The sequence below is a fragment of the Schistocerca americana genome, chromosome 7 (genome assembly GCF_021461395.2).
Source record: "Schistocerca americana isolate TAMUIC-IGC-003095 chromosome 7, iqSchAmer2.1, whole genome shotgun sequence".
NCBI classification, from domain to species: Eukaryota; Metazoa; Arthropoda; class Insecta; order Orthoptera; family Acrididae; genus Schistocerca; species Schistocerca americana.
Window position 1 is genome coordinate 389,818,408 of NC_060125.1, and position 26,312 is coordinate 389,844,719.

At 37.6% G+C, this 26,312-nt stretch overlaps 1 protein-coding gene across 1 annotated transcript in view; it reads right to left on the reverse strand.

Moving 5' to 3' along the window:
- LOC124622221 (protein mesh) overlaps nt 1-26,312 on the reverse strand; it is a 264,311-nt gene that overhangs the window by 52,694 nt on the left and 185,305 nt on the right. The window contains exons 14-15 of the mRNA XM_047147873.1: nt 18,257-18,394; nt 9,743-9,879 (exon numbers count right to left, since the gene is read on the reverse strand). Coding sequence (XP_047003829.1) covers nt 9,743-9,879; nt 18,257-18,394 — 275 coding nt within the window. The remainder of the gene's footprint in view (nt 1-9,742; nt 9,880-18,256; nt 18,395-26,312) is intronic.

The window sequence follows — 26,312 nt, forward strand, 5'->3', positions numbered from 1 at the left end:
GAGCTACTGGCTCCAAAAGCTTACACATTTCCATATTTTTTATATATTTAATTACACTATATTTTCAAAAATTGATTTGTCAGTTTTTGTTATGTTAGAAATAAGCACACAGATTAAAAAGGTAATAACAGGTTATTTGTAAACCTAGTGACCTATTTCTCACAGTGAAACCTTACGAGCAACCACTTAGTACTTGACGAGCAAAGTTAACTGAAATTATTTCGTGTTAGAAAACTCTGACTGAGTTCTGGTTGGAAAGGTTGAAAATGTATTCTTAACAAGGTTTTCACCTAACGTACACAAAACAGTTTCTCACATGTCAAAAATTCAGTAACATCACAATATACATGTTTGTAAACTGCCAGTATAGTGACTTAATAAGTTGTTGCTGCAAATAAAATTAAAATGAAAACAGTGTGCAACGTTTTCAGAGCACATAGATACCAATGCCATATTTGTACACTGAATAGCTTGCCTGTTTGAGCAAGTTGAACGAAATGTAAGATTATGTGTGTGATCCAAATGGGAGATAGCAAATCTGAAACTCCTTGGCAGATTAAAATTGTGCACCTGACTGGGATTCGAAAGCAGGACCTTTGTCTGTAAGGGGCAAGTGCTCTAACAACTGAGCTATCGAAGGACTATTTAGAACCCATCCTCACAGCTTTCCTTCTGCCAGTACCTCACCTCTTACCTTCCAAACTTCACGGAAGTTCTCCCACAAAACCTATGGGGCTAGTAACTAAATGTTACATGTAGGGAACTTAACACTGACTTTCTTACTGAAAGTGTAAACAGGGAGGCATTTTTAAATATTGTGAAAACATTTAATTCAAATAACAACATAAATACTCTCTCAACTAGAATAACATTCACTCGAGGGACAGCCTTACAGTTAAGCACAACCCAAAATTAGAGATTTAGTTAGCACCTGCCCAAAATACTTTATGCACTGAGTTTTATCACAACAAAACCTTTCAATTTTTGCTTACAAAGACATGAACTTTATAACAGAGAAAAATGAACAAGTGCAAAGAAACAAATTATGTAAATAACAAATATAGTATCTTATAAATTGTGAGAGAGAATTGTTGGTCACTGTTGCAGTAGAAGAAATAAAATACAAAAATATTAAAAACTTATTAATTTGTTATTTAGGCACCATAATTACAGTCAACAGATGGCCTAGACATTCTACTAATTAAAACTTCCTGTGTCCTGGGTTCAGTATCAGCCACAGCTAAGATACTGAATAAAAATAATCTGTGATGGTGAACGAAGACTTCCAGTACAAGGAGTCACCCTCATTCTTATCAGCAGGCTTCTCACAGGGAGCAGAGATGCAGATACAGGTTTGGAACACCATATTGCCTTTGCAGTGAAAACTGCTCCTACAGTGGGAATAATCATCAATGGCCAACAACATGAGGATGCAGAAGGCAACAGAAACCTTTATATTAAAAAAATATAACATGTATCCGCAATAGTGTGACATTTACTTGAATACATGCCAAGATGATCTCTCCATTAGCAAAAGACTCTGTATTAATCCCCATTACAGTCTCTGGGATGGTACTACCAAGGGGAAGGTGAGCCGGGAAAATGACTGAAAAAGCTGAAAAATGATATCATTCTATAAGTCAGAAAGTGAAGTGTCGGAAGTCTGAATGTGGTAAGGGAGCTAGAAAAACTGAAAATAGAAATGCAAAGTCTCAATTTAGATACACTAGGACTCAGTGAAGTGAAATGAAAAGAACTTAAGTATTTCTGGGTGGATACTTACAGGAGAATTTCAACAGCAGCAGAAAATGGCATAATGGAGTAGGATTTGTTATGAGTAGGAAGCTAGGGTGAGGAGTGAGTTACTGGAAACAATTTAATGACAGGGGTTATTGGGTTATTCCCATCAGAGTCAACAGCAAACAAACACCAACCACAATGCTTTAGGTTTCCATGCTGATGTCACCAGCAGAAGATGAAGAGGGTTCTGAACGGGTAAGTCAGAATGTAAAAGTTAATGGAAGTCTAATAAACACTGGGGATTAGAATGCCTTGTAGCAACATCAAATAAATTTTTGAACAAATGAACAAGATCAGAGATACAGAAATATACCAGCTGGATTATATCATGGAGATATAGTGGTTCTGAACATCGATACGGGATTGCAAGGTATACCCAGGAGCAGATGTAGGCTCAGATCACAATTTAATAGATCTGTTTTGCTTTAAGGAAGGTAATAGCGGAAAGGAGGCAGCTCTGACATTGCACTTGACAAAGAAGGCAAAACTTATGAAAAATTAAGACACTTTCTTGGGATTTGTCAATCTAGCAAAAGTGTTCAACAATGTAAAATGGTGCAACATGTTTGAAATTCTCAGAAAAATAGGAATAATCCATGGAGAAAGATGGATAACTTAAAACAACAAGAACCAAGAGATAACAATAAGAATGGAAAACCAATACAGAAGTGCTCAGATTAAAAAGGATGTAAGATAAGGCTGCAGTCTTTCCTTCCTGCTGTTCAATCTGCACATGATCAGTGATGGCAGTTAATCAGAGGGTGAAAGTATATCAGAAACAAGGCTGACTTACAACACTGCTATCCACAGTGAACATGAAGAAGGGTTAAAGGACCCATAGAGTGAAGGAACTGTGAAAAAACCAAAGAAAGAAAAAAGTAATGATATGTAGTAGAAACAAAGGTAACAATAAACTTAACATAGAAATTAGGGACCACGTAGGTCATGAAGTGAAGGAATTATGTTATCTAGGAAACAAAATAATGTATGATAGAATAAGCAAAGAGGATATAAGAAGAGGAATAGCACAAGCAAAGAGGGTATTCAAAGAGAAAATAAACCCTCTACTAGTATCAAACATAAACCTTAATCTGAGAAGAAAATTTATGAGCATGTGTATCTGGAACACAGCATTTTATGGGGGTCAATCACTAACTGAGGGAAAACTGGAGCAGGATAATTTAAATATAAGGGGCAATCACATGAAAATGAGAGAAAGAAAAAAAGTAAGTAAATTGTTTATTATTACAAAATTAATTAGCTTAACAGTTAATACATTTATCCCGGTGTGAGATAAGATGGTCAATGCCCGCATGGAAAAATGTTTGCAGTTGCCCACAAAACCGTGACTGTATCCAGGCATGAAGCTCTATGTCCTGGCCATGAAGGTCTTTCTTTAGTGCTCCAAAAAGGTGGAAATCACTTGATGAGAAATCGGGACTATATGAAGAATGTGAAAGGGCTTTCCAGCAAACCTTCTGCAACGTAGCTGAGACAACCTGGGCAACATGTGGACAGACATTATCCTGCAACAGAATGATACTGTCCATAAAAAATTCTGGGTATCTGGATTTGATGGCATGCTTCAATTTTTAAAGTGTCCACATACTGCTGTACGTTAATTGTGGTGCTGTGTTCCAGGAAGTCAATGAGCTGTGGGCTATTGGAGTCAAAGAATAAGATAATCACGACATCCCTAGAGCTGACATCCATGACTTTGGATTTTTTTGGTGGGGGTGAACCCATGTGCTCTCATTTTTTGCTCTGATGCTTACCCTCTCTCTCAAAACGATGACACCATGTTTTATCTCTGGTGACATTATGAGATGGGAAATGATATTCTTTGTCATGATACCATTCCATGTGCTGCAGTGATGTCAACATTATGTTCAACTTCTGGTCTTCCGTCAGGCTGTGGGGAACCCACTGCGCACAGATTTTTCAGAATTTCAGTTGCTCTGTCATGATGGTATGAGCTGTACTGTGACTGATGCTCAACATGGGTGGAATGTCTTGGTCATTTCTGATCACAGCATTCACCACAGCAAGGACAGAAGGGGTAATGACATGAGAAGCATGTCCTGGATGACTGCTATACCTCACTGACACCTGATCTTCTCTCAGTTGTTTATTCGACACAAACACACATGCACTCAACATACTGTTTTTGCCATACAGCAGACATTTAGACATGAATTCCACTTCCTGACAGATCTTCTACAGTCAAGAACTGCACTTCACCTTGCTTTTCCTCTTTGCCAGCCTTCATAGGGAAGTCAGTCACATGTATGACTTGCTGACCCCACATCAAGCACATAACAAACAAATGACACAGTGGTAAACATTCCCTCTGTTCCTTCCTGATTCCCAATAGAGGGCACTTCTATACACTTATATGCCTACCTACGTTACATCCGCACAATGCTTGTTATATAGTCTGTCTCATTTTGACTGCCCCTTATACTTGAAATGTGGTATTACAGAAGAATAACAAAAAATGTGTTGTCTGGTAAGATAAGAAATGCGGAGGCTCTACAACAAACTTGCAAGTAAATACACACAAGGAAAGCACTGACTAGAAGAAGGGATAGAATAATAGGACATATTTTGCAATATCTTCCACTGTTCTAGAGGAATTCATAAAGGGCAAAAACTGCAGGAGACAAAAGAGATTAAAATATAGTGTATATCATAATTAACAGAGATTGGTGATACAGATGAAACTACATAATAATAGAAGTGAAAACATTCCGGTAAACTTAGATCCATGCATGAGGCATTTGAGAGGTAATTGTGAATGTGTAGATATGATCCATAACTGAATTCATTCTGAACTACTGACCTAATTATTACAAATGTATTTAAAATGTAAACATTCTGATTAAGACCCAGCTTATTGAGCTCAAATTTGATCCAAACTCTCATGCTTTTAATGAGTCACCTTGACAGCAATATTTTTCTTGAACAATTGAGCATGTAATTGGGCCAGTTTGATAGATGAGGTTATCTTCAATTTCTGCAATAGAATCATTTAAGATTTTATAAGAATATTCTCCATGTGCACTGATGCAGAATGTGGTAAATGTGAAATGGTACACTGACACATTTTGCAGCTGAAGTGACATCTAGCATGCCAATACGGTGCAAGATGGATGGATTGAGTAGGGCCTGTGCCTTGGTCTCCAAGATCATATGACCTTAACACACTGGATTTTTCTGCCTGGAGTAATATCCAAAGTGAAGTTTGCAGCACTCTTTTTGATATGGTTTGAGGAGCTGGAGCAATGAACTGTACAATATTGTCAAGCTTTATGTGATGATAATGGGGTGTTTAAAAGGATTTCTACTCACTACAGAGATGAGTGCAGTATTGCATCCAGATTTGGGGTAACATATGGAACACTTCTGTTAAAAGGTACAAGTGTACAGTAAATCGTAACACATATGCTGAAGTAGTATTGTATTTTCTGTTAAGGTAGGTCTTGGGTAAAATTTGAGACCAGCTGGATGGAAATTTAATCACAAAGTTAACATTTCAACTAACTTGGACAATATTTCATACTAAATTCAGGGGCATCTTGTAATCATATATTTGCAGTTATCTTGCAGGTGGCTAATTTCCAGATCTATTTTTACTGGAATGTTTTTGATTCCATTACTGTGTACCTTAGGCCATGCCACTTTGCACTATTAATTGTGGTGCACTGTGGTATCCAAAAAATAATCAAGCCCACTGGGTGGAAATGTTACCCTGACATAAAAAGGGCAGGAGAAGAAACGTAGCACGAAATCAGAAAAATGAATGCGACATGTAAAAATGCTTTCAATAAAAGAAGGCAACTAGGATGAAAAAGTCATTTACTATAAGAAACAAAAAACAATCTGCCAATATATTCATCTGGAGTGTGCACCTATATGGCTTTCAGAGCAGGACACTATTGAAGATGAACAGAAAGTGCTTAGAAGTGGTGGAGGCATCATTTTGGAGAAGGTTAACAAGGAAGAATGAAGATGTTTTGAAAGAAAACAATTAGCAAAATCTCATAACAGCTATCCAAAATAGGAAAACAATTTTGTTAATAGTTATTTAGACACAATAAGTTTTAACACACGTTTTCAAGGGAAAACTTTTGAGAACCAAGAGAATGTAAAACAAAGAAAAGAGTCAAAGATTTGTTGAAAGTATCAAAATGCCAAAATTATTAAGAAATGAAGATGACAGCACAAAATAAGAACAGTAGTTACAAAAAACAAGAAATAACCTTTAGAAGAAGAAGAAGATTATGATAATGATGTAAACCTCTACTCACAGCATTTAATATACTTTTGCTAAAATGTGTTTAAATTAGAGGAACATTTAAAAGAATACAAAAACATAAATGATACACGCAATAGGGCATAAAAGCATCTCTGATGTTCATCTGTATTTTTCAAATGACGCGCCTGGGAGGTAACTACGGTAATACCAGACTTAATAAAATCCCTCATATTAACCAAAGTAACATGGAACTCATCCACAAGTAAATATTTTACATGAGCTTAAAACATTTTAATAAATTTGCTAAGCTCATGAAAGCAATCAAAATAGTGAAGCCCACTGAAAACATCTTGTTGTTGTTGTTGTTGTTGTTGTTGTTGTTGTGGTCTTCAGTCCAGAGATTGGTTTGTTGCAGCTCTCAATGCTACTCTGTCCTGTGCAAGCTTCTTCATCTCCCAGTACCTAGTGCAGCCTACATCCTTCTGAATCTGTTTAGTGTATTCATCTCTTGGTCTCCCTCTATGACTTTTACCCTCCACACTGCTCTCCAATACTAAATTGGTGATCCCTTGATGCCTCAGAATACGCCCTACCAACCGATCCCTTCTTCTACTCAAGTTGTGCCACATATTTCTCTTCTCTCCAGTTCTATTCAATACCTCCTCATAAGTTATGTGATCTACCCATCTAATCTTCAGCATTCTTCTGTTGCACCACATTTCGAAAGCTTCTATTCTCTTTTTGTCTAAACTATTTATCATCCACATTTCAATTCCATACTTGGCTACACTCCATACAAATACTTTCAGAAAAGACTTCCCGACACTTAAATCTATACTCGATGTTAACAAATTTCTTCTTCTTCAGAAATGCTTTCCTTGCCATAGCCAGTCTACATTTAGATCCTCTTTACTTCAACCATCCTCAGTTATTTTGCTCCCCAGATAGGGAGAGTCTCATTTCCTAATCTAATTCCCGCAGCATCACCCGATTTAATTCGACTACATTCCAATATCCTTGTTTTGCTTTTGTTGATGTTCATCTTATATCCTCCTTTCAAGACGCTGTCCATTCCGTTCAGCTGCACTTGCAGGTCCTTTGCTGTCTCTGACAGAATTACAATGTCATCAACGAACCTCAAAGGTTTTATTTCTTCTCCATGGATTTTAATTCCTACTCTGAATTTTTCTTTTGTTTCCTTTACTGCTTGCTCAATATAATGATTGAATAACATCGGGGAGAGGCTACAAACCTGTCTCACTCCCTTCCCAACCACTGCTTCCCTTTCATGCCCTCAACTCTTATAACTGCAGTCTGGTTTCTGTACAAATTGTAAATAGCCTTTCGCTCCCTGTATTTTACCCCTGCCACCTTCAGAATTTGAAAGAGAGTATTCCAGTCAACATTGTCAAAAGCTTTCTCTAAGTCTAAAAATGCTAGAAACGTAGGTTTGCCTTTCCTTAATCTATTTTCTAAGGTAAGTCGTACAGTTAGTATTGCCTCAAGTGTTCCAACATTTCTACGGAATCCAAACAGATCTTCCCCGAGGTCGGCTTCTACCAGTTTTTCCATTCGTCCGTAAAGAATTCGTGTTAGTATTTTGCAGCTGTGGCTTATTAAACTGATAATTCGGTAATTTTCACATCTGTCAACACCTGCTTTCTTTGGGATTGGAATTATTATATTCTTCTTGAAGTCTGAGGGTATTTCGCCTGTCTCACACATCTTGCTCACTAGATGGTAGAGTTTTGTTAGGCCTGGCTCTCCCAAGGCTGTCACCAGTTCTAATGGAATGTTGTCTACTCCCAGGGCCTTGTTTCGACTTAGGTCTTTCAGTGCTCTGTCAAACTCTTCACGCAGTATCGTACCTCCTATTTCATCTTCATCTACATTCTCTTCCATTTCAACGGCAGAGCTAGTCGGCATATAAACTTGTACTACTGTGGTAGGTGTGGGGTTCGTATTGATCTTGGCCACAATAATTTGTTCACTATGCTGTTTGTAGTAGCTTACCCGCATTCCTATTTTCCTATTCATTATTAAACCTACTCCTGCATTACTCTTGTTTGATTTTGTATTTATAACCCTGTATTCACCTGACCAAAAGTCTTGTTCCTCCTGCCACCTAACTTCACTAATTCCCATTATATCTAACTTTAACCTATCCATTTCCCTTTTTAAATTTTCTAACCTACCTGCCTGATTAAGGGATCTGACATTCCACACTCCGATATGTAAAATGTCAGTTTTCTTTCTGAAAGTCTTAGGTCATATTTATAGTGCCATTCCCTCAGTCACTGAATATGTGAGTAGCAGAAATGAAGTGTTGATATTCAATTTATTTATTAGTATTAGCTATTTAAATGTACAAGCTAAGTTTATATTACTTTCAGGATTGTGCTGATTTATTTAATGAATTATTTGTAGAAATACTGCCCATAACTGAAATACATTCACTTATTCATTGTTTGTGGGACACAATCCTAGTGTAGACAACAACACTATAAATACCAAAATGAGATTTCCTCTCTGCAGCAGAGTGTGCACTGATATGAAACTTCCTGGCAAATTAAAACTGTGTGCTGGACCGAGACTTGAACTCAGGACCTCTGCCTTTCGCAGGCAAGTTATCTACCATCTGAGCTACCCAAGCACAACTCATGACCCATCCTCGCAGCTTCAATTCTGCCAGTACCTCATCTCCTACTTTCCAGACTTCAAAGAAGCTCTTCTGCATACCTTACAGAACTAGCATTTCTGGAAGAAAGGATATTGCGGAGACATGGCTTAGCCATAGCCTGGGGGATGTTTCCAAAATGAGATTTTCATTCTGCCGTGGTGTGTGGACTGAAATGGAACTTCCTGGCAGATTAAAACTGCGTGCTGGACCGAGATTCGAACTCAGGACCTTTGCCTTTCGTGGGATAGTGCTCTACCATCACGTTTGAGTCTCGGTACAGCACAAGTGAAAATTTCATTCTGGAAACATCCTCCAGGCTGTGGCTAAACCATGTTTTTGCAATATCCCTTCTTCCAGGAGTGCTAGTTCTGCAAGGTTCGCAGAAGAGGTTCTGTGAAGTTTGGAAAGTAGGAGATGAGGTACTGGCAGAATTGAAGCTGCGAGGACAGGCTGTGAGTTGTGGTTAGGTAGCTCAGATAGTAGAGCACTTGCCCACAAAAGGCAAAGGGCCCAAGTTCGAGTCTCGGTTGGCACACAGTTTTAATCTACCAGGAAATTTCAACACTATAAATAAATATACAGTATATTCTTTTATGCCTGTTTTTCATGGAATTTACTGACCACACTCTATGAATCCATAAAACTGATAATGAGTTTTCCATTTGATGGAGCAGTTTTCAACTTGACATGTGCTTGAACATCAACAACAAACACTGCTGGGGAAATATTCACATGAATCAACTTTAGTTAGCTATGAGAAACTGCATACTCCTTCCCATATGTTCATGTAACACGCAAAATACAAGACTACAAAAGTTGAAGATTTTTACAAAATACTCATTCACTTGGGACATGCTATCTGATGAATCTTCACCTGAAAATAGCCCAACACGACATTGAGAAATTTATTGCAATAACGAAGTAACTTCAATAAACAACAGCACTCACCTGTCCAACAATTTTACACATAACAAAAAATAAATAAAAATATTAGTATAACTCACAATTAATGTCCAGGGTAAGTACACTCTAGCTGTTAAGTATCCTTTGTTCTCAACAACTTCAACACCAGTTCCTGACTGGAACATAATGACAACTTCTGACTGGTTAATAAGATATGTTGGAGTGTACACAGTCACACCTGCAAAATTATAGAAAGCATTCTTTCAGAATCAACAATTACAATTTGAAAGATGCCCTCAAATCAAAGCATAAATCATAAATGACAAAATATTAAAAGTTGGGTAGTAATAATACAACATAATAATAACAACAACAGAAACCACACATAGTAATTTCTGTCTGAGGATAAGGAAGAATATTACTGTTTCTCATTTGTTAATTATTTTTATGGGAAGTATGAGAATATCACATAAGTATGGAATCAAGAGTTCCGTGATAAGGGGTTCCAAGTTTATAAATTAAATGTGGTTCTATGCAGTTTTAATACTACACTGAGGTGACAAAAGGTTATGGGATATGTCCTAACATCGTGTTGGACCTCCTTTTGCCCAGTGAAGTGCAGCAACTTGACATAGTATGGACTCAACAAGTCACTGGGAGTCTCCTGCAGAAATATTGAGCTGTGCTGCCTCTATAGCCGTCCATATTTGCAAAAGTGTTGGTGGCGCATGATTTTGTGCATGAACTGACCTCTCAATTATGTCCCATAAACATTTGATGGATGGCCAAATCATTCACTCAAACTGTTCAGAATGTTCTTCAAACCAATTGTGGCCTGATGACATGGTGCAGTGTCATCCATAAAAATTCGGTCGTTGTTTGGGTACATGAAATCCATGAATGGCTACAAATGGCCTCCAAGTAGTCAAACATAACCACTACAAGTCAATGACAGGCCCAGCTGGACCAAAGGACCCAGGCCATCCATGAACACATAACCCAAACCATTATGAAACCACCACCAGCTTGCACAGTGCCTTGTTGACAACTTAAGTCCATGACTTTGTGGGGTCTACACCACATTCGAACCCTACCATCAGTTCTTATCAACTGAAATCGGAACTCATCTGACCAGGCCACAGCTTTCCAGTCATCTAGTGTACGACTGATATGACCATGAACCCTGGCGAGGCACTGCAGTTGATGACAAGCTGTTAGCAAAGGCACTCACATCAGTCATCTGCTGACATAGCCCATGAATGCTGAATTTCATTGCACTTTCCTAAAGGATATGTTCATCATATGTCTCACATTGATTTCTGAGGTTGTTTCAAAAAGTGTTGCTGTCTGTTAGCACTGTCAAATCCAAGGAAATGCCGCTGCTCTCAGTCATTAATTGAAGGCTGTCAGCCACTGGGGTGTTCATAGTGAGAGATAATGACTGAAATTCAGTATTCTTGGCACACTCTTGACACTTGACTTCCCTAACTATTACCAAAATGGAGTGGCCCATGCATCCAGCTCCAATGACCTTTCTACATTCAAAGTCTGCCAGTTCCTGTCATACAGCCATAATCACGCTGAAAACCTTTTCCCATTAATCACCTGAGTGCAAATGACAGCTCTGCCAATGCACTGCTCTTTTATAACTTGTGTACACAGTACTGCAGCTATCTATGTACCGGTATGTGGCTATCACTAACCCATGACTTTTGTCACCTCGGTGTACCTCAGATGGTAGGGAGGTCATTATAAAAGGCACATTTAAATTTATCTTTCACACTGGTATTAGGAATATGAATTGGCAAACTGTCCTTCTTCCAAACGGTGCTGTTATGGTGTGGTAATCTTAACTTTAGACAGTTTTTAGTAGCATGCAGGTATACGAATTATGGTGTTATGAATCACTTCGGCAAAATGAGCTTGTGTCCACCTAGCCAGCAATTGATGGTTATGATCATTAAAGCAAATAATAGCTTAAGGGTTAAGCATAGAGAGCTGTTTGTAGGTTTTTTGTTATCCCTTTTGCATGTGACATGCATATGGATGGTTGGGGCATGTCTTCAAGGTGGAGCTGCGACTGCAATGGGTTTGTAGAAGTGTGGTGCATCATTGAGTAAAAGCAAACACTGTAACAATCAGAAGTGACTTCATGGCAGGACAGATAAGTTGAAGCTCTCAATTCCAGCTTAAGCACACTTGCAGTGGAAGAAAAGTCCACAATAACTGCTGCAGCATGGTCAGAAGAGAATTTAATTCCAGGTGCTGACATTCAGACCAAAGACAAGACAACTAACTCCAATCTGAACACAGAAATTTTTAAAACGGAACAGTGCAGTATTAACTTCCCATTTTTCCTTAAGGAAAGACTGTTACTTTATAAATGTACAAAAAGTGCAGAAGGTTAATATTTTAAGTTATTTGACATGTGAACTGTAGATGTCTTGTCCTCCTCCATGAATTGTTAGTCTGGTTGCTGACTTTTGAAATTTTTATTTCCATATTTGGTTATTGATACCATATCCCCTTAAGGCATGGAAGTATGAAAATTATGCTAGTTGTCTAAAAGCTGCAATAACCAGTGGCTTTAAATATCAGAGACCAAAAGGAATCATATTTAATTTTCTGCTTATTGTAGTAATGGTGTTTTTCACAATATACAACAGTCTACAGTGACCCCAAGACTTTTGTACTGTCATTAAATTTATATTTAGATCTTGTAACTGGAAGGATTCATCTGTTTCTCTCTTGATTATATTTCAAAGTGGTGCACAGATTGGCAACTTGCTTTAAATGTTCAGAAATGTAAAATTTTGCACGCTTCACAAAACAAAAAAACATAACATCCTATGACTAAATTATCAATGATCACTGCTGGAATTGACTAACTAACACAAATACCTGGATGTAACACTTTGCAGGGATATGAAATGGAATGGTCACAAAGGTTCAGTCATAGGTAAAGCAGGTGGCAGACTTCAGTTTATTGGTAGAATACTGATGAAGTGCAATCAGTCTACAAAGGAGATTGCATACAAATCACTTGTGTGACTGGTTCTAGAATATTGATCAAGCATCTTGGAGCCATACCAGATAGGAGTAACAGGGGATGTTGAATGTGTGCAGAGAAGGACAGCATGAATGGTCTCAGGTTTGTTTAATCTATGGATGAATGTCACAGAGATACAGAAGGAACTGAACTGGAAGACTCTTGAAGGTAGACATAAACTATACTGAGAAAGTCTATTAGCAAAGTTTCAAGAACTGACTTTAAATGATAACTGCACGAATATACTACAACCTCCTCTGTATTGTTCACATAGGTAGTGTGAGGATAAGATTAGAATAATTACTGCACACACAGAGGCATTCAGACAATTGTACCTTCTGTGCTCCATACATGAATGGAACCCTAATTAGCGGTACAATGGGCCGTACCCTCTGCCATGTAACTCATGGTGGTTTGCAGAGTGTAAATGTAGAAGTAGATACTGTCTCGCAATGATATTGCTTCAGCTTTCTCATAACAGAGAATTTGTCATCCTGTAAACAATATATTACAACCTCATCTTGCTTTTAGATGTAGTATCCTATACATCTGCTTCAACGATTATACTGATGGTAACAGCTACAACTTTTTTTTCAGTATTCTGAGATACATCATTATGTACACCATATACTTCAGATGACCTGATATGCTACCTTCTTGTACATCCTGACTTCACTGCTGAAACTCTGATGAGATTTCAATTGTCTGAGTGGTAACTTTATTGTGAATTTTCTGTTTTCAAGGTATAGTTTTATTATACTAAGACTTAGCACTGTAATCATGTAATGATATAGCTTTATTGTTGGTATCTAATGGTCAACAAGATCAAAACCATGAAGTAAATAATAACAGATTACTGAAAAGTATTAATGTTGCAGAATTTAAGGTACTGGTGGGAGACCATACCGTTTGTCACACCAATAACTTGATGAAACCACTGGTCTGTCTGCCTTTGTAGTTCATATTGTTCTGCAAGACCAAATTAACATCAAAAGGCACAATTTTAATGGCCACCACACGTCTCATCATGCATCATGGGGAAAAAATGAAGAAAAACCAGTTGTCCATTTTTCTATGGAAACAGCATTTTGTTGTATTCTTTGGATGGTTTTTTGTTGTATTGAATGTTAGAAGGTGAGAATTAATCTGTGTCAATCTGTTAAATGTGTTCTAACAAGAAGATAAATGTGCTTCTTTACCCACAATAGAGCTTGAGGTAAGGAAGAAATAAGAAGTCCATAGACATAGATAAGTTTCCAGTTCTATTCTAAGGGAGTGCATAGACAACATACAAAACTCGTTAACAAACATAATAAATGAGTCCTTTAGTTCAGGTATTATTTGTGCTTGTACTGAAGAAAGGTAATGCAGAGAGTACAGGAAACTACAGGCCAGTATCACTATTGTCATCATTATCAAAAATAATTGAATCAATCATGGATGAAAATTTAACAAGCTACATCAATAAATATGATCCTTTAAATGGAGCACAGTTTGGTTTCTGAAGTGAGACAAATACAATATCGGCCATTGCACAGTTCACAAAAGTGGTACTTGAAATACTTGACAGGGATGACTGTTTTACAGGTGCATTCTTAAACCTATCCAAAGCTTTACACATACCGGTAGTTGACCAGAAAGTGCTACTAAGCAAACTAGAAGCACTAGGTGTAAGAGTAACAACAAACAAGTGGTTCCAGACCTACCTGGAAAATACAGTCCAAAAGGAAGTGATAGTTCAACATTTTTGCTGATTATAATTTTTTAGGAAAACAACTGTCAAGCTTGGAACATATAAATAAAGGTGTGCCTTATGGCAGTGTATTGGATCCAATAATGTTCTTAATACACTATGGGCAAAACTTAAGGGCAAAAGTAACTGTTGCAGTATTAGTACAGAAGGTACCGGAATGAAATGTGAAATGAGACAAACTGAAATGACCCTTTTATTGAAGGACAATAATTATACAAAAGACACTACAATTCATGATGGTTCCTAGATCATCAGAAACAGCTGGACATGGTTCTTAATAGAGGGTGTGATCACAACAGACAGCAATGCATGCTCAGCAACGTGCCTCCATGCTCGCCACCCAGCTGGTAAGTTGTTCTTCTGGTAGAGAGTTCCATTCCTCCACCAGCTGACTGACAACTGTTGGATGATTGTCAATGCAAGTGGATGTGCTGCAATATGTTTCCCAATTTCATACATGCTCAGTGGCTTTACATCAGGGGAACAGGTAGGCCATTCCATTGCTGAATATCCTCTCATCCCAAGAGTTCCTCCAATTGCACTGTTGGGTGTGGTCACACTCTGTCAACCATAAAAATGAAGTCAGGGCTACATGCACCCCTGGAAAGCTGCACATGGAGAAGGAGTACAGTGTCATATTAACATTGACCAGTGAGTGTACTGTGTAAAAGAGGTCAGTATGCTCTTGCAACACTATGACTCCCCACACAATAACACATAGACCACTAAAACATTCAATTTTGACAATGTTCCTGCTCGTATCTCACGTTCCTACTTCTCGCCATATGAAGTTACTTAGTACACTCAGGAATGATGTCAAACATAATCATTTTGATGGTTCAAGTGTTAATGGTGTGTGGGGGCAAGATGTTGCATAGGCACACTGACCTCCAAATCTATGAACAAGGTGCACTCACTGGTCAACATGATAGTGACACTCTACTTATCCAACACTACATCTTTTCAGGGGTGCATTTGGCCCTGACTTCATTTTTATGAGTGACTACGTACAATCACATCAAACTGTGCTTGTTGAGGAGCTCTTCAAACGAAAGGATATTTGCCGAATGAACTTAAATCCTGTCGCACATATGTGGGATGCATTGGGGAGGCATACTGCATCACATCCACATGCTGCAGTGACCATTCAGCAGTTTTAGTAGCACTGGTGAAAGAATGAAATTTCCTATCACACAAACCTTTTACTGATCTTGTGGCTAGCACAGCACTGCTGTCCATCATCATCACACACTATATTTAGAAACATGTCCCACCTTTAGTGATGTCCAGGGGAACATCATAAATCATGATGACCTCAGTGTAACTACTGTATTGTCTTTGATATAACATGGAGGACACGACACGTCCTCTTTGCTGATGACAGCAGCATCATAGTCATTGATAAAATACCAGGACACCTAATTGAGGTGGAAAATGAAACCATGGAGGATGTTCACAAGTGGCGAGTATGTAACAAGTTAACACCAAACTTAATGAAAACAAAAAGCATACACTTCAGCACAAAGAGGGAAAACAGTTCTGTCACACTACATAATAAATCTGTAGATTGTGTAACATACACAAAGTTTTTAGGGAAAAGTATTTATTGGTGATTCACATGGAATGAACACAAGAAGATAATGGTGAAAAGAATGTCATTAGCTTGTTATGCTCTTAGGGTTCTGTAATCACTCTGTAACAGCCAGGATCCTATGGTGACATAACGTCACAAAAGACGAACACAGTTTTCAAACTGCAGAAAAAGGATATAATGTAATAACTAAAAGTAGTAATCAGGCTTGTTGTAAATAATTATTTAAAACACTGGGTATCCTTACCTGCAAAAAGTCAGTACATCTACCAATCTACATCTACGTGATTACTCTGCATATTCCCAATTAAGTACCTGGAAGAGCGTTCATTGAACCACCTTTAAACTGTTTCTCTACTGTTCCACTCTCAAACGGATGCAAGAAAAACAAGACTTAAATCTTTCTGTGCAAACTCTGCTTTCTCTCATTTTGTCATGATGATCATTTCTCCCTATGTAGGGAGGCACCAACAGAACATTTTTGCAATTGGAGGAGAAAGTTGGTGATTGAAATTTCACAAGAAGATCCTGCCACAATAAAAAATTCCTTTGGTTTAATGATTGGCATCCCAATTCATGTAACACGTCATGGCACTCTCTTCCCAATTTCTTGATAATATGAAATGAGCTACCCTTCTTTGAACCTATTCAGTGTCCTCTGTCAGTCCAGTCTGAGGCAGAACCCACAGTGCACAGTAATACTCCAGAAGATGGTGGATAAGTGTCATGTAAGCAGTCTGTTTCATGGACCTGCTGCATTTTCTAGGTGTTCTGCCAGTAAATAACAAGTCTTTTGTTTGCTTTCCACCCAATATTATCTATGAGATAATTCCAATTTTCATTCATGTCTGCTAGTGTCTGTGTATGTGTGGATGGATATGTGTGTGTGTGAGTGTATACCTGTCCTTTTTTCCCCCTAAGGTAAGTCTTTCCGCTCCCAGGATTGGAATGACTCTTTACCCTCTCCCTTAAAAACCACATCCTTTCGTCTTTCCCTCTCCTTCCCTCTTTCCTGATGAAGCAACTGTTTGTTGCAAAAGCTTGAATTTTGTGTGTATTTTTGTGTTTGTTGGTGTGTCTATCAACCTGTCAGCACTTTCGTTTGGTAAGTCACATCATCTTTATTTTTAGATATATTTTTCCCACGTGGAATGTTTCCCTCTATTATATTCATATCATTAATTTTAACTAACTGGATAGTTTGACAGTGAAGATAATTAATCCAGGCCCATCAATAAATGTTTTTAATTGAAACCTCAAAGCAGTATGTTGTGTTATTTGTCTCGAGCATTACACATCACAAAGAGTACATGAATTCTGGCTGTGGCCGCAAGTATGAGTTTGTACTATGTTACAGAAGCTTCATGACACAGCCAAAACTGATGTTTTAGCTTCTGTTGCACCATATTGGAAACGAAGTCCATGGCAGACAATAGTCAACCACCATGTGCTCATAGACCCTGTAAATACCATGTAAATATTTGATGCTAAGTAAAAGTAAAGCAATAAAGTGAGTAACATATTAACAGAAGAAATTATGGCTTCAGTGAAATGGAATAAAATACTGGCAGTAGAACTACGAATTACAGTTTCCAAATTTAACCAAGACAGAATTTTGAACATTTCTTGTAAGAAACAGGTTTCACTGGTAATGCGGTATGTTCTGCTCCCGAGTGAATCCCATACTTAAAGTGCTATTATAATGAAGATGATGATGATTGTTTCTTAACCAATCTTTGTGTAAAATATTTTCTTTTTTGTGTGTGAAAAATGTGTCTTAAAGTCTGTCCATACCTATTTGTCGCACCTTGTATATCAGACTTTCAGAGCAATGAGGGAAAGTCGAATCCAGCTTCTTAATAAGGACATAAACTGCCCTGTACCATAAGGAAGCTAAAGGTGCTATGCAGTGAGATCTCAAACTGGCAGTTAGTGCACCAAGAGAAGCTGTCTGAAGGCTCTTTAATGACATGTCTAGCTCAATAATTGATATGAAAGTAACAGAACTCTTTAAAAGCAACTGTCCTGACAATGCTGCAAATATTTATCACAAAAAAAGAAGAAAAACAATTTTCAATAACATGTTAGAAGAAATTTATAGCAATTTAGACATAGTAACTGAAATGAAAATGTCCCACTACCATACCTGATAGTACAGGCAAAACAGCTGATGTAAGAAAAGATTTTTTCATATTAGACTACTAACTTATCAGAAAGCTTACCAGTAAAATGCTGAACCCTTAGAGCATTCCGGTCAAAATATATCTTCTTCCCATCAGCAAGTACATCAAGGTGGTACCTCCATCTTGCATACTCTGGCCTTAATCGGACTTCAATAGTAGCTGAAGAATTTTCTTTTGCTGCACATAGTAAAATAAGTAATTTTAGGCTCATATATCAAGAATGGGTTGCCTTATTATGCAATACTTTTGTGACTCACTTTAGTGCACAGGGTTAGAGCACATTAAAGACAGTACAGCTCCGAATTGAACCAACATTTTTTTTATTTTTTGCAACATTTATGAGACAGTGATACATTAATGTAAGTGTCTGTAGTAGGGAAGAGTGGGATGGCACCAATCAGTGGGTAGCCCAGATCACAGTGTTAGCTTTAGAACAGTCTGCTCTAGCAAAGTCTAGTGAGTGCTGTGCTCTGTCCACTGAACTATGTAACTGCAATAGGCATCTAACCAAGCTTCTCATTGTTGTTGCATTGAAGTACACAAGTGCTTGCCCAATAAATTCCTTCTTATTTCTACACATCTTCGAAGCAACATAAGTAACAATTGCACTCATATTTTTATTGAGTTAATCACACAAACGTATTGGTAATGTTTCCAATATCATTTCAGTTTGAGATTTACATTTTTAAACTATCTTATTGTAGTGTTTGGTTATGAAATTCCTTAGCACACATGTTTGGTTGCACCAATCAAATGAGTGGGGGACGGCAATCAGGTGGTTGGCACAACCTCTCGCAGACTTAAATACTAATTTGTTGACCTTTTATATCTGTATTACTTTAAGCTATAACAGATTGTAAGACTGTATTCTCTTTCAGATGCCTACTACCAGGGGAGAATGGACTGATGAAGAGCTGCAACAGCTGATATTATCTATCAATGACGGGCATTCCTTAAAACAGCTCAACATTCCATTCATAACACTGCATGAAAAAAATTTAAGCGGCATTCAGGAGGTCCATTTCTTTGCCAAAAAGCAGTTTTAACTCCAGAGCAGGAGACAGCTTTGGCTGAATGAATAAAGTTCATGGACATATTTTTTATGGATTAACTCCACTGCAAATCTGCAGAGTGGGTTTTGCAAATGTCATGGCAGAAAATGAGCTGGCCGTATCATTTTCTGAAAGGGAACCCTTAAGTGTTAAAAAACCAGAAGCAATTAGTATCAACTGTCTTACAGACTTTAACTGACAGGAAGTAAAAATATTTTTTGACCATTTGGGAGCTGTGAGGACAAAATTTGCTCTCACACCGGATTGTATTTTTAACATTGACAAGATGGGACTGACAACTGTCCAAGACCCTGGAAAAGTGGTTAACTCTAGAGAGTTGGCCAGTGGCTAGTTGGAAGGGAGGGAAAATAATAACCACGATATGTTGCATGAATGATGCAGGGCACTACATTTGGCCTATGTCTGTATTCCCCAGAAAAAGAATATCTCCACATTTGCAAAAGGATGGCCATCCATGTGCATTGTACAGTTGTTCCCACATTGGTTGGTCAAACAAAGCTTTATTCGTTACTTGGCTTATGCACTTCATTCACCAATCACAGGCTAGTGTAGACAATAAAGTGTTTCTGGTATTGGACAAACATGGTAGCCATGTCACATTACAGTCATATTATTTATGTCATGACAATGGCTTAATTGTGCTCTGCATCCCACCACAAGTGTCTCATCGGCTTCTTCAGCCACTGTAAATCTCATTGTATTCGCCTTTGAAATCCACCTTTTGGCATGAATGTGATGGCAAAATCAAATCCACCTGCCTGCAGAAAGTAACCCCATATAATAATGCTAGATTGTTTAACATTGCATAATCCAATGTGACACAACAGGAAATGCTGTTTCTGGGTTCAGACAAACAGGTACTTTTCCTATGAATGCAAAAACATTCACAAATGAAGATTACTTGCTGCTGAAACCATCTTGCAACATAGTGAAATTCCAGAAATAGTTGTACAGATTGGTGGCCAATGAGCAAATCAACTACAAAAAAACAAAGTCTAATGACTCGGTCTATTCAGCTAGCTGTTATGTTGACACTGATTGGCCTCTTATATCGACATTACTATGACCAAGTTATCAGTTAGGATGAATGGGCATATTAGAGGGTGTATACTGGCAAGACACACTATCCTTTCTGCAGAGCATGCTCTAGAACATGACTGTCATGACCTGGGTGTCTATTTCACCACATGGGCCATCTGGATTCTTCCACAGACACTAGTTTCTCAGAACTCTGCAGGTGGGAACTGGTCCTTGGTTCTCGGCACTCACTGGGTCATAATTTACATTTATTTCTTTGGTATCAGCATTTCTTCTCAGTAACTGCTCCTTTCTTCACTCCCTTTTAGTTTTCTACGTCTTTTCTTTTCTGACCTGTCTATTTTTTCCCACCCCTCACCCCTATAACATCAATATACTTAGCTTTCCACTCTTATTAACTCATGTATGTTATTTTTTCAGTATTCTCGGTCTTTTGTCTTACACTGTCTTCCACATGTAACGTCTCAGGTTTTTCATATCTCATCTGTCACCCTTCCCAACAGTCTGTCTCATTCTCATCCTCTCTAGTCAGTCTCCTTCTACAAATTCTCCCCATTCATAGACCTCACCAGTCCTTTTCCTTCAACCCTCTTCCTTCCCCTCCTACCCTTCTGCCAGAAGAAGGAACCACTGGCTTGAAAAGCTTGCAAATTTCAATACCTTTATATATGATTTCTCCTGCTGTTGCTTTGTGAGTAGACTTTTTATCTATACAGTTACATTATATTTTCAAAAATTTATTATCTTCTTTTATATACATCTATACTTTGTGAAGTGCATGACAGAAGGGAACCTTCCAATGTACCAGTTGAGAAGCACTAAAGTAATTTACAACTGATGATGTCATATGAATTATTGTATGACGCCAGCAAACATTTGAAAAAAAAAAAAAAAAACCACATGCCATTTAGATAACACACACTACACAGTACACGATTATTTAAATAACACAATGCAATGGCTAGTGAAAATGTAACAGAAATAAATAATAAACCACCATTCTCAGTATACTAGACTCTTTCCCTGCATAACATATGTTACAGGAATATTACAAGGCTAAGAACTCTGACAGATTATATTATAATCCCTTGTTCTTCCTAAACTCAACAGTTCCTTTATTATGGAGGGATGCTGGTACAGAAAAATGGAAAAGTATGAATACGGTAATGAAGATTCATGGATATCATCAGAGTCCTGACATCAGGAATTAAAGCTGAAAAATAGTTCACTTTTAATTGTAACTGTATATAGATCTCCACTGGGAAATTTTGAACTATTTATGAGGAATCTGGATTCCTTACTGTGATAGCTGTCAAACAGTAGCAAGCAGCTAATAATCCGCAGTGACTTCAGTGTAGATTTTCTAAAGGATTCTGACTGGAAAAATCATCTGGAAACCTTATTTGGATCCTACAATTTGGTCTCAGTAATTAACTTCCCAGCACAGTTGGATAAAGATAGTGGCTGAAGCTCAAAGTCTCAAAGTAAGGAAATAACTGTTTACCCAGTAAAAAATGCCCTCTCTGATCACGATGCACAGTTGCTTATGATAAATAACATAACGCATTGCAGGGTGGACACTCTTCAGTGGAAATCAGTTAGAGTAATTAATGACTCCAGGACAAATGTTTTTAAGAATAGTTTACAGGAGGTGGCATGGGATGTAATTTATAATGAACCAAATGCTAACATAAAATTTAATCTATTCCACAATAAATTTGTATCATTATTTGAAAACAGCTTTCTGCATAAGCCAGTCAGAAAGGACACTACACAGCCAGGTACAAAACCATGGATTACTAGAGGAATTAAAGTATCTTGTGAAAGGAAAAGGGAAATGTGTCTTAGGGCAAGAACTAGTAGGGATCCTGCAGTAGTTGCACACTGCAAAAAAGTACTCAAAATTACTGAAAAATGTTATTAAAAATCATCGAACATGCACAAAATTTCAGAAATCAGTACTTTCGGCAACAGACATAAGGCTATAAGGAATGTAGTGAAGCAGGAGACAGGACAACCAGTCACAGAACAACACAACAGCAGTTCTGAAATGAATGACAGGGTTATAAATGACAGGTCACACAGTCACAGGTAGCAAACACATTTAATGATCATTTCTTAAATATAGTAAAAGCATATGGAGAAATAGTTCAAGTGCAAAATTACAGCAGTATGTTGAAAATGTAATTTAAATGAATATATTCTCAATTTCTTCTTCTGAAATTAAGAAAATTATACACTCTCTTAAAAATAAAGGCTCATCCAGTTTTGATGGTGTTTCGAATATTGTACTTAAAATTTGTTCCCATGTAATAAACTCAGTCTTATCTGAAATTTGTAATTCATCACTAACTTAAGGCACTTTTGCTATGCAGTCCTTCTAATTCTACATGTGTAGAATATATACAAGGATATTGGAAATAATTTAAATCTTTACAAAATAAGATACAGTTCAACCTGTTTCACTGCTGACAACATTCTCCAAAATTTTTGAGAAGATGATGTATTCTAGAATAGTGTCTCACTATATCAATAATAGAATCCTTACCAAATCACAGTTTGGGTTTCAGAAAGGTTGCTCTACTGAGAATGTCATTTAGACAATGGAAAATCCAAGACAGATTATAACAGTATCATGAACAGATAGTTGCTACTCACCATCATATAGCGGAGATGCTGAGTCGTAGATAGGCCAACAAAAAGACTGTCACAAAAGGAGCTTTCGGCCAACAAGGCCTTTATCAAAAAGCTCTGTGACAGTCTTTTTTTTTGTTCCTATCTGCGATTCAGCATCTCTGCTATATGGTGAGAATGCTATTTACACACTCACTCACCAGATTTTACAAGCATTAAGTTTATTGCTTACCAGTTGGTATTTTCTGTGGCCTCTCTAAGGTATTTCTGTACGTGAATCACAGTATTCTCCTAGACAAATTTACATTTTATGGGATTTAACAACATAATGAAAAGGATAGTTACTACTCACCATATAGCGGAGATGCTGAGTTGCAGAAAGGCACAACAAAAAGACTGTCACACAATTGGCTTTAGGCCAACAAGGTTTTTGTCAAAATTAGACAACATACACACGCACATACACTCATGCAAACACAGCTCTGACACACACATGACCACAGTCTCTGGCAGCTGGAACCAGAGTTTGTCTTTGACCTGTACTTTTTTTAGTTAATTATTTTATGTTAATCTATTTAATTATGTAGCTGCGTATTTACATACCGTGTAAGAGTAATGAGTGGAAAAGGAGGAAGCAAAGATGAGCAGACAAATGAGGTCTGTTCAAAAAATTCTGGAACATTCATAATTTCGCGCCAGTGATGCCTTGGAGTGAAATGCAGTTGACTTCCCTGCAGCTGCTTGCATTTAATCTGTAACTGCTGGAAGTTTCATTGTGGTATGTCTGTTAGCTATTGTTCAGTGCTGTATTGAGTAGAATGTAGTGTCGCACAGTTTGTGAATTTCAAGATGGCAGAATTAAGAGGAGCAAACCACCTGCATTAAATTTTGCTGAAACTTGACAAAATCTTTACAGAGACACACCAAATGATGCAGAAAGCCTGTGGTGATGAGTGATTAAGCTGTACTTGATGTTATGAACGGTTCACATGGTTTAAAAATGGCCAGATAGAAGTTAAAGATGACCCTTATTCAGGTCAAATGTCAAAGTCATGCTGACAGTTTTCTTTCACTTTAAAGGATTAGTCATAATGAATTCATACCACAAGGGCAAACTGTTAATTGGTAGTACTATTGGGATGTATTGTGACATCTGCAAGAAAATGTGAGAAGGAAACGGCCTGAAATGTGGTGAAACAATTCATGGCTCTTGCATCATGATAATGCGCCTGCACATACATCCCTATTAGTGTGAGGCCACTGGACAAAAACAAAACCACTGTGCTGCCTCATCCTCCATGCTCTCCTGACCTGGCCCTGCAGATTCTTTTTTGTTTCAAAAGCTGAAAACCCCGTTGAATGGACGAAGATCTACAACGATAGACGAGATAAAAGAAAATTAGCAGAGAAATACCAAGATTGCTTCTGGAATTGGAAATGGCATTGGGAGTGATGTATTGATTGTGGAGGACAGTATTTTGAAGGAAACCATGACAATAAGTAAAAGGTAAGCGTAGAAAAATTTTGTGGACAAAGTTTCAGAATTGTTTGGAGACACGTCATAAGTTTATCGCAGTGTGATGGAGAGATGAGGAGCAAGAATTGAAATGAAATTGAGGGAAGGGAGGGGGAGGGGGGGAGGTGAAGGATGGAAAAGGCTCTTTTCTGTTTCTTGTGATTTTTGCAATTATTTTACAAGCTGCTTGGCTTCCAATATTTATTTGCATTAATACAAAATAAACAGTTGCTCAATGACCAAATAAATATTAGAAATCAGGCACTGAAAAAAATAATTGAAAAAAATCACATGGAAAAGGAAAGAGTCTTTTCCATCCTCCAGACCCCCCTCCCAATTTCACTTTTTCACTGCACTTCTTGCTCCACGCATTTTCCTCCAACTCACTCACCACAATACACTTACGTCTTCTCATCTTTGCTTCTCGCTCCCCGTTCACTACTGTTAAGCAGTATATAAATATGCAGCAACCTTATTAAATAGAATAACACAAATATAATTAACTAAAAAAAGTACAGGTCAAAGACAGACTATGGCAACGCTATGTTGGCAACATTACAAAATACAATCCACACTTAGAGTACACAGTAACCAGAGGTGTGCAAAAAAGTGTGCTGTGTAAATTGTAAGAAATGCACAGTTCTGCAGAACAACAAAAAATTAGATTACAAGTGTCAGTATCTAAAGAAGAACGATACCCAAGATGTGCTAGCAGATAATATTTCATGATGTAGGCATGAAACCAATCAGAAATGACTTTAAAGTAAAAACTAACAAACTGCTAATGAACTGTTTTTTGATGTTAAAAACAAATCTAACAGTAAATATCTTTAATTAGAGACCACTGATGACGCTTTACCTCAATAATGTGAAATGCTACTGATGTGGTGGTGGTGGGGGCATGGATTTTCTTTTGCTTGTAATGACAGAGCAAAAATATCTTCAGAAGCATAATAGTTTTGGCAGTAGTAGCCTACTTGTTTGCGAATATATTTATGTAAAAAAGCACTGTCATTGAGTACAAATCCTTGTGAGACTAGACCAGCAAGTAATTACGCTCCTAAACATAAGAACTTGCTAAACATTAATTGTATTTCACTGCTGTATTAAGCTGACAAGGTTGATGTTGTTACGTGATCCGCACAAGAGAGAGTTTTAATCATCACCTAAAGAAATACACTTACGTAATTAATTTTTTGTTTGTTTGACTGCAGCTCTGGTACACTTTGAAAACTCCAACAAAACAAAATGATACATTCCATGGAAAGAATGGAGAATTGTAGGATAGTTTGTTTTCAGCAGCAGGAGAACTCCATTCTGCCAATGAGCTGTACCATTTTGTTATGGTAGAGATTACAAACTGTACAACAGCTGCAGACATATACAGGGTGGTCCGTTGATCATGACCGGGCAAAATATCTCACGATATAAGCATCAAACGAAAAAACTACAAAGAACGAAACTTGTCTAACTTGAAGGGGGAAACCAGATGGCGCTACGGTTGGCCCGCTACATGGCGCTGCTATAGGTCAAACGGATATCAAGTGTGTTTTTTGAAATAGGAACCCCCATTTATTATTACATATTTGTGTAGTACATAAAGAAATATGAATGTTTTAATTGGACCACTTTTTTTGCTTTGTGATAGATGGCGCTGTAATAGTCACAAACATATGGCTCACAATTTTAGATGAACAGTTGGTAACAGGTAGGTTTTATAAATTAAAATACAGAATGTAGGTACCTTTGAACATTTTGTTTCCGTTGTTCCAATGTGATACTGTACCTTTGTGAACTTATCATTTCTGAGAACGCATGCTGTTACAGCACGATT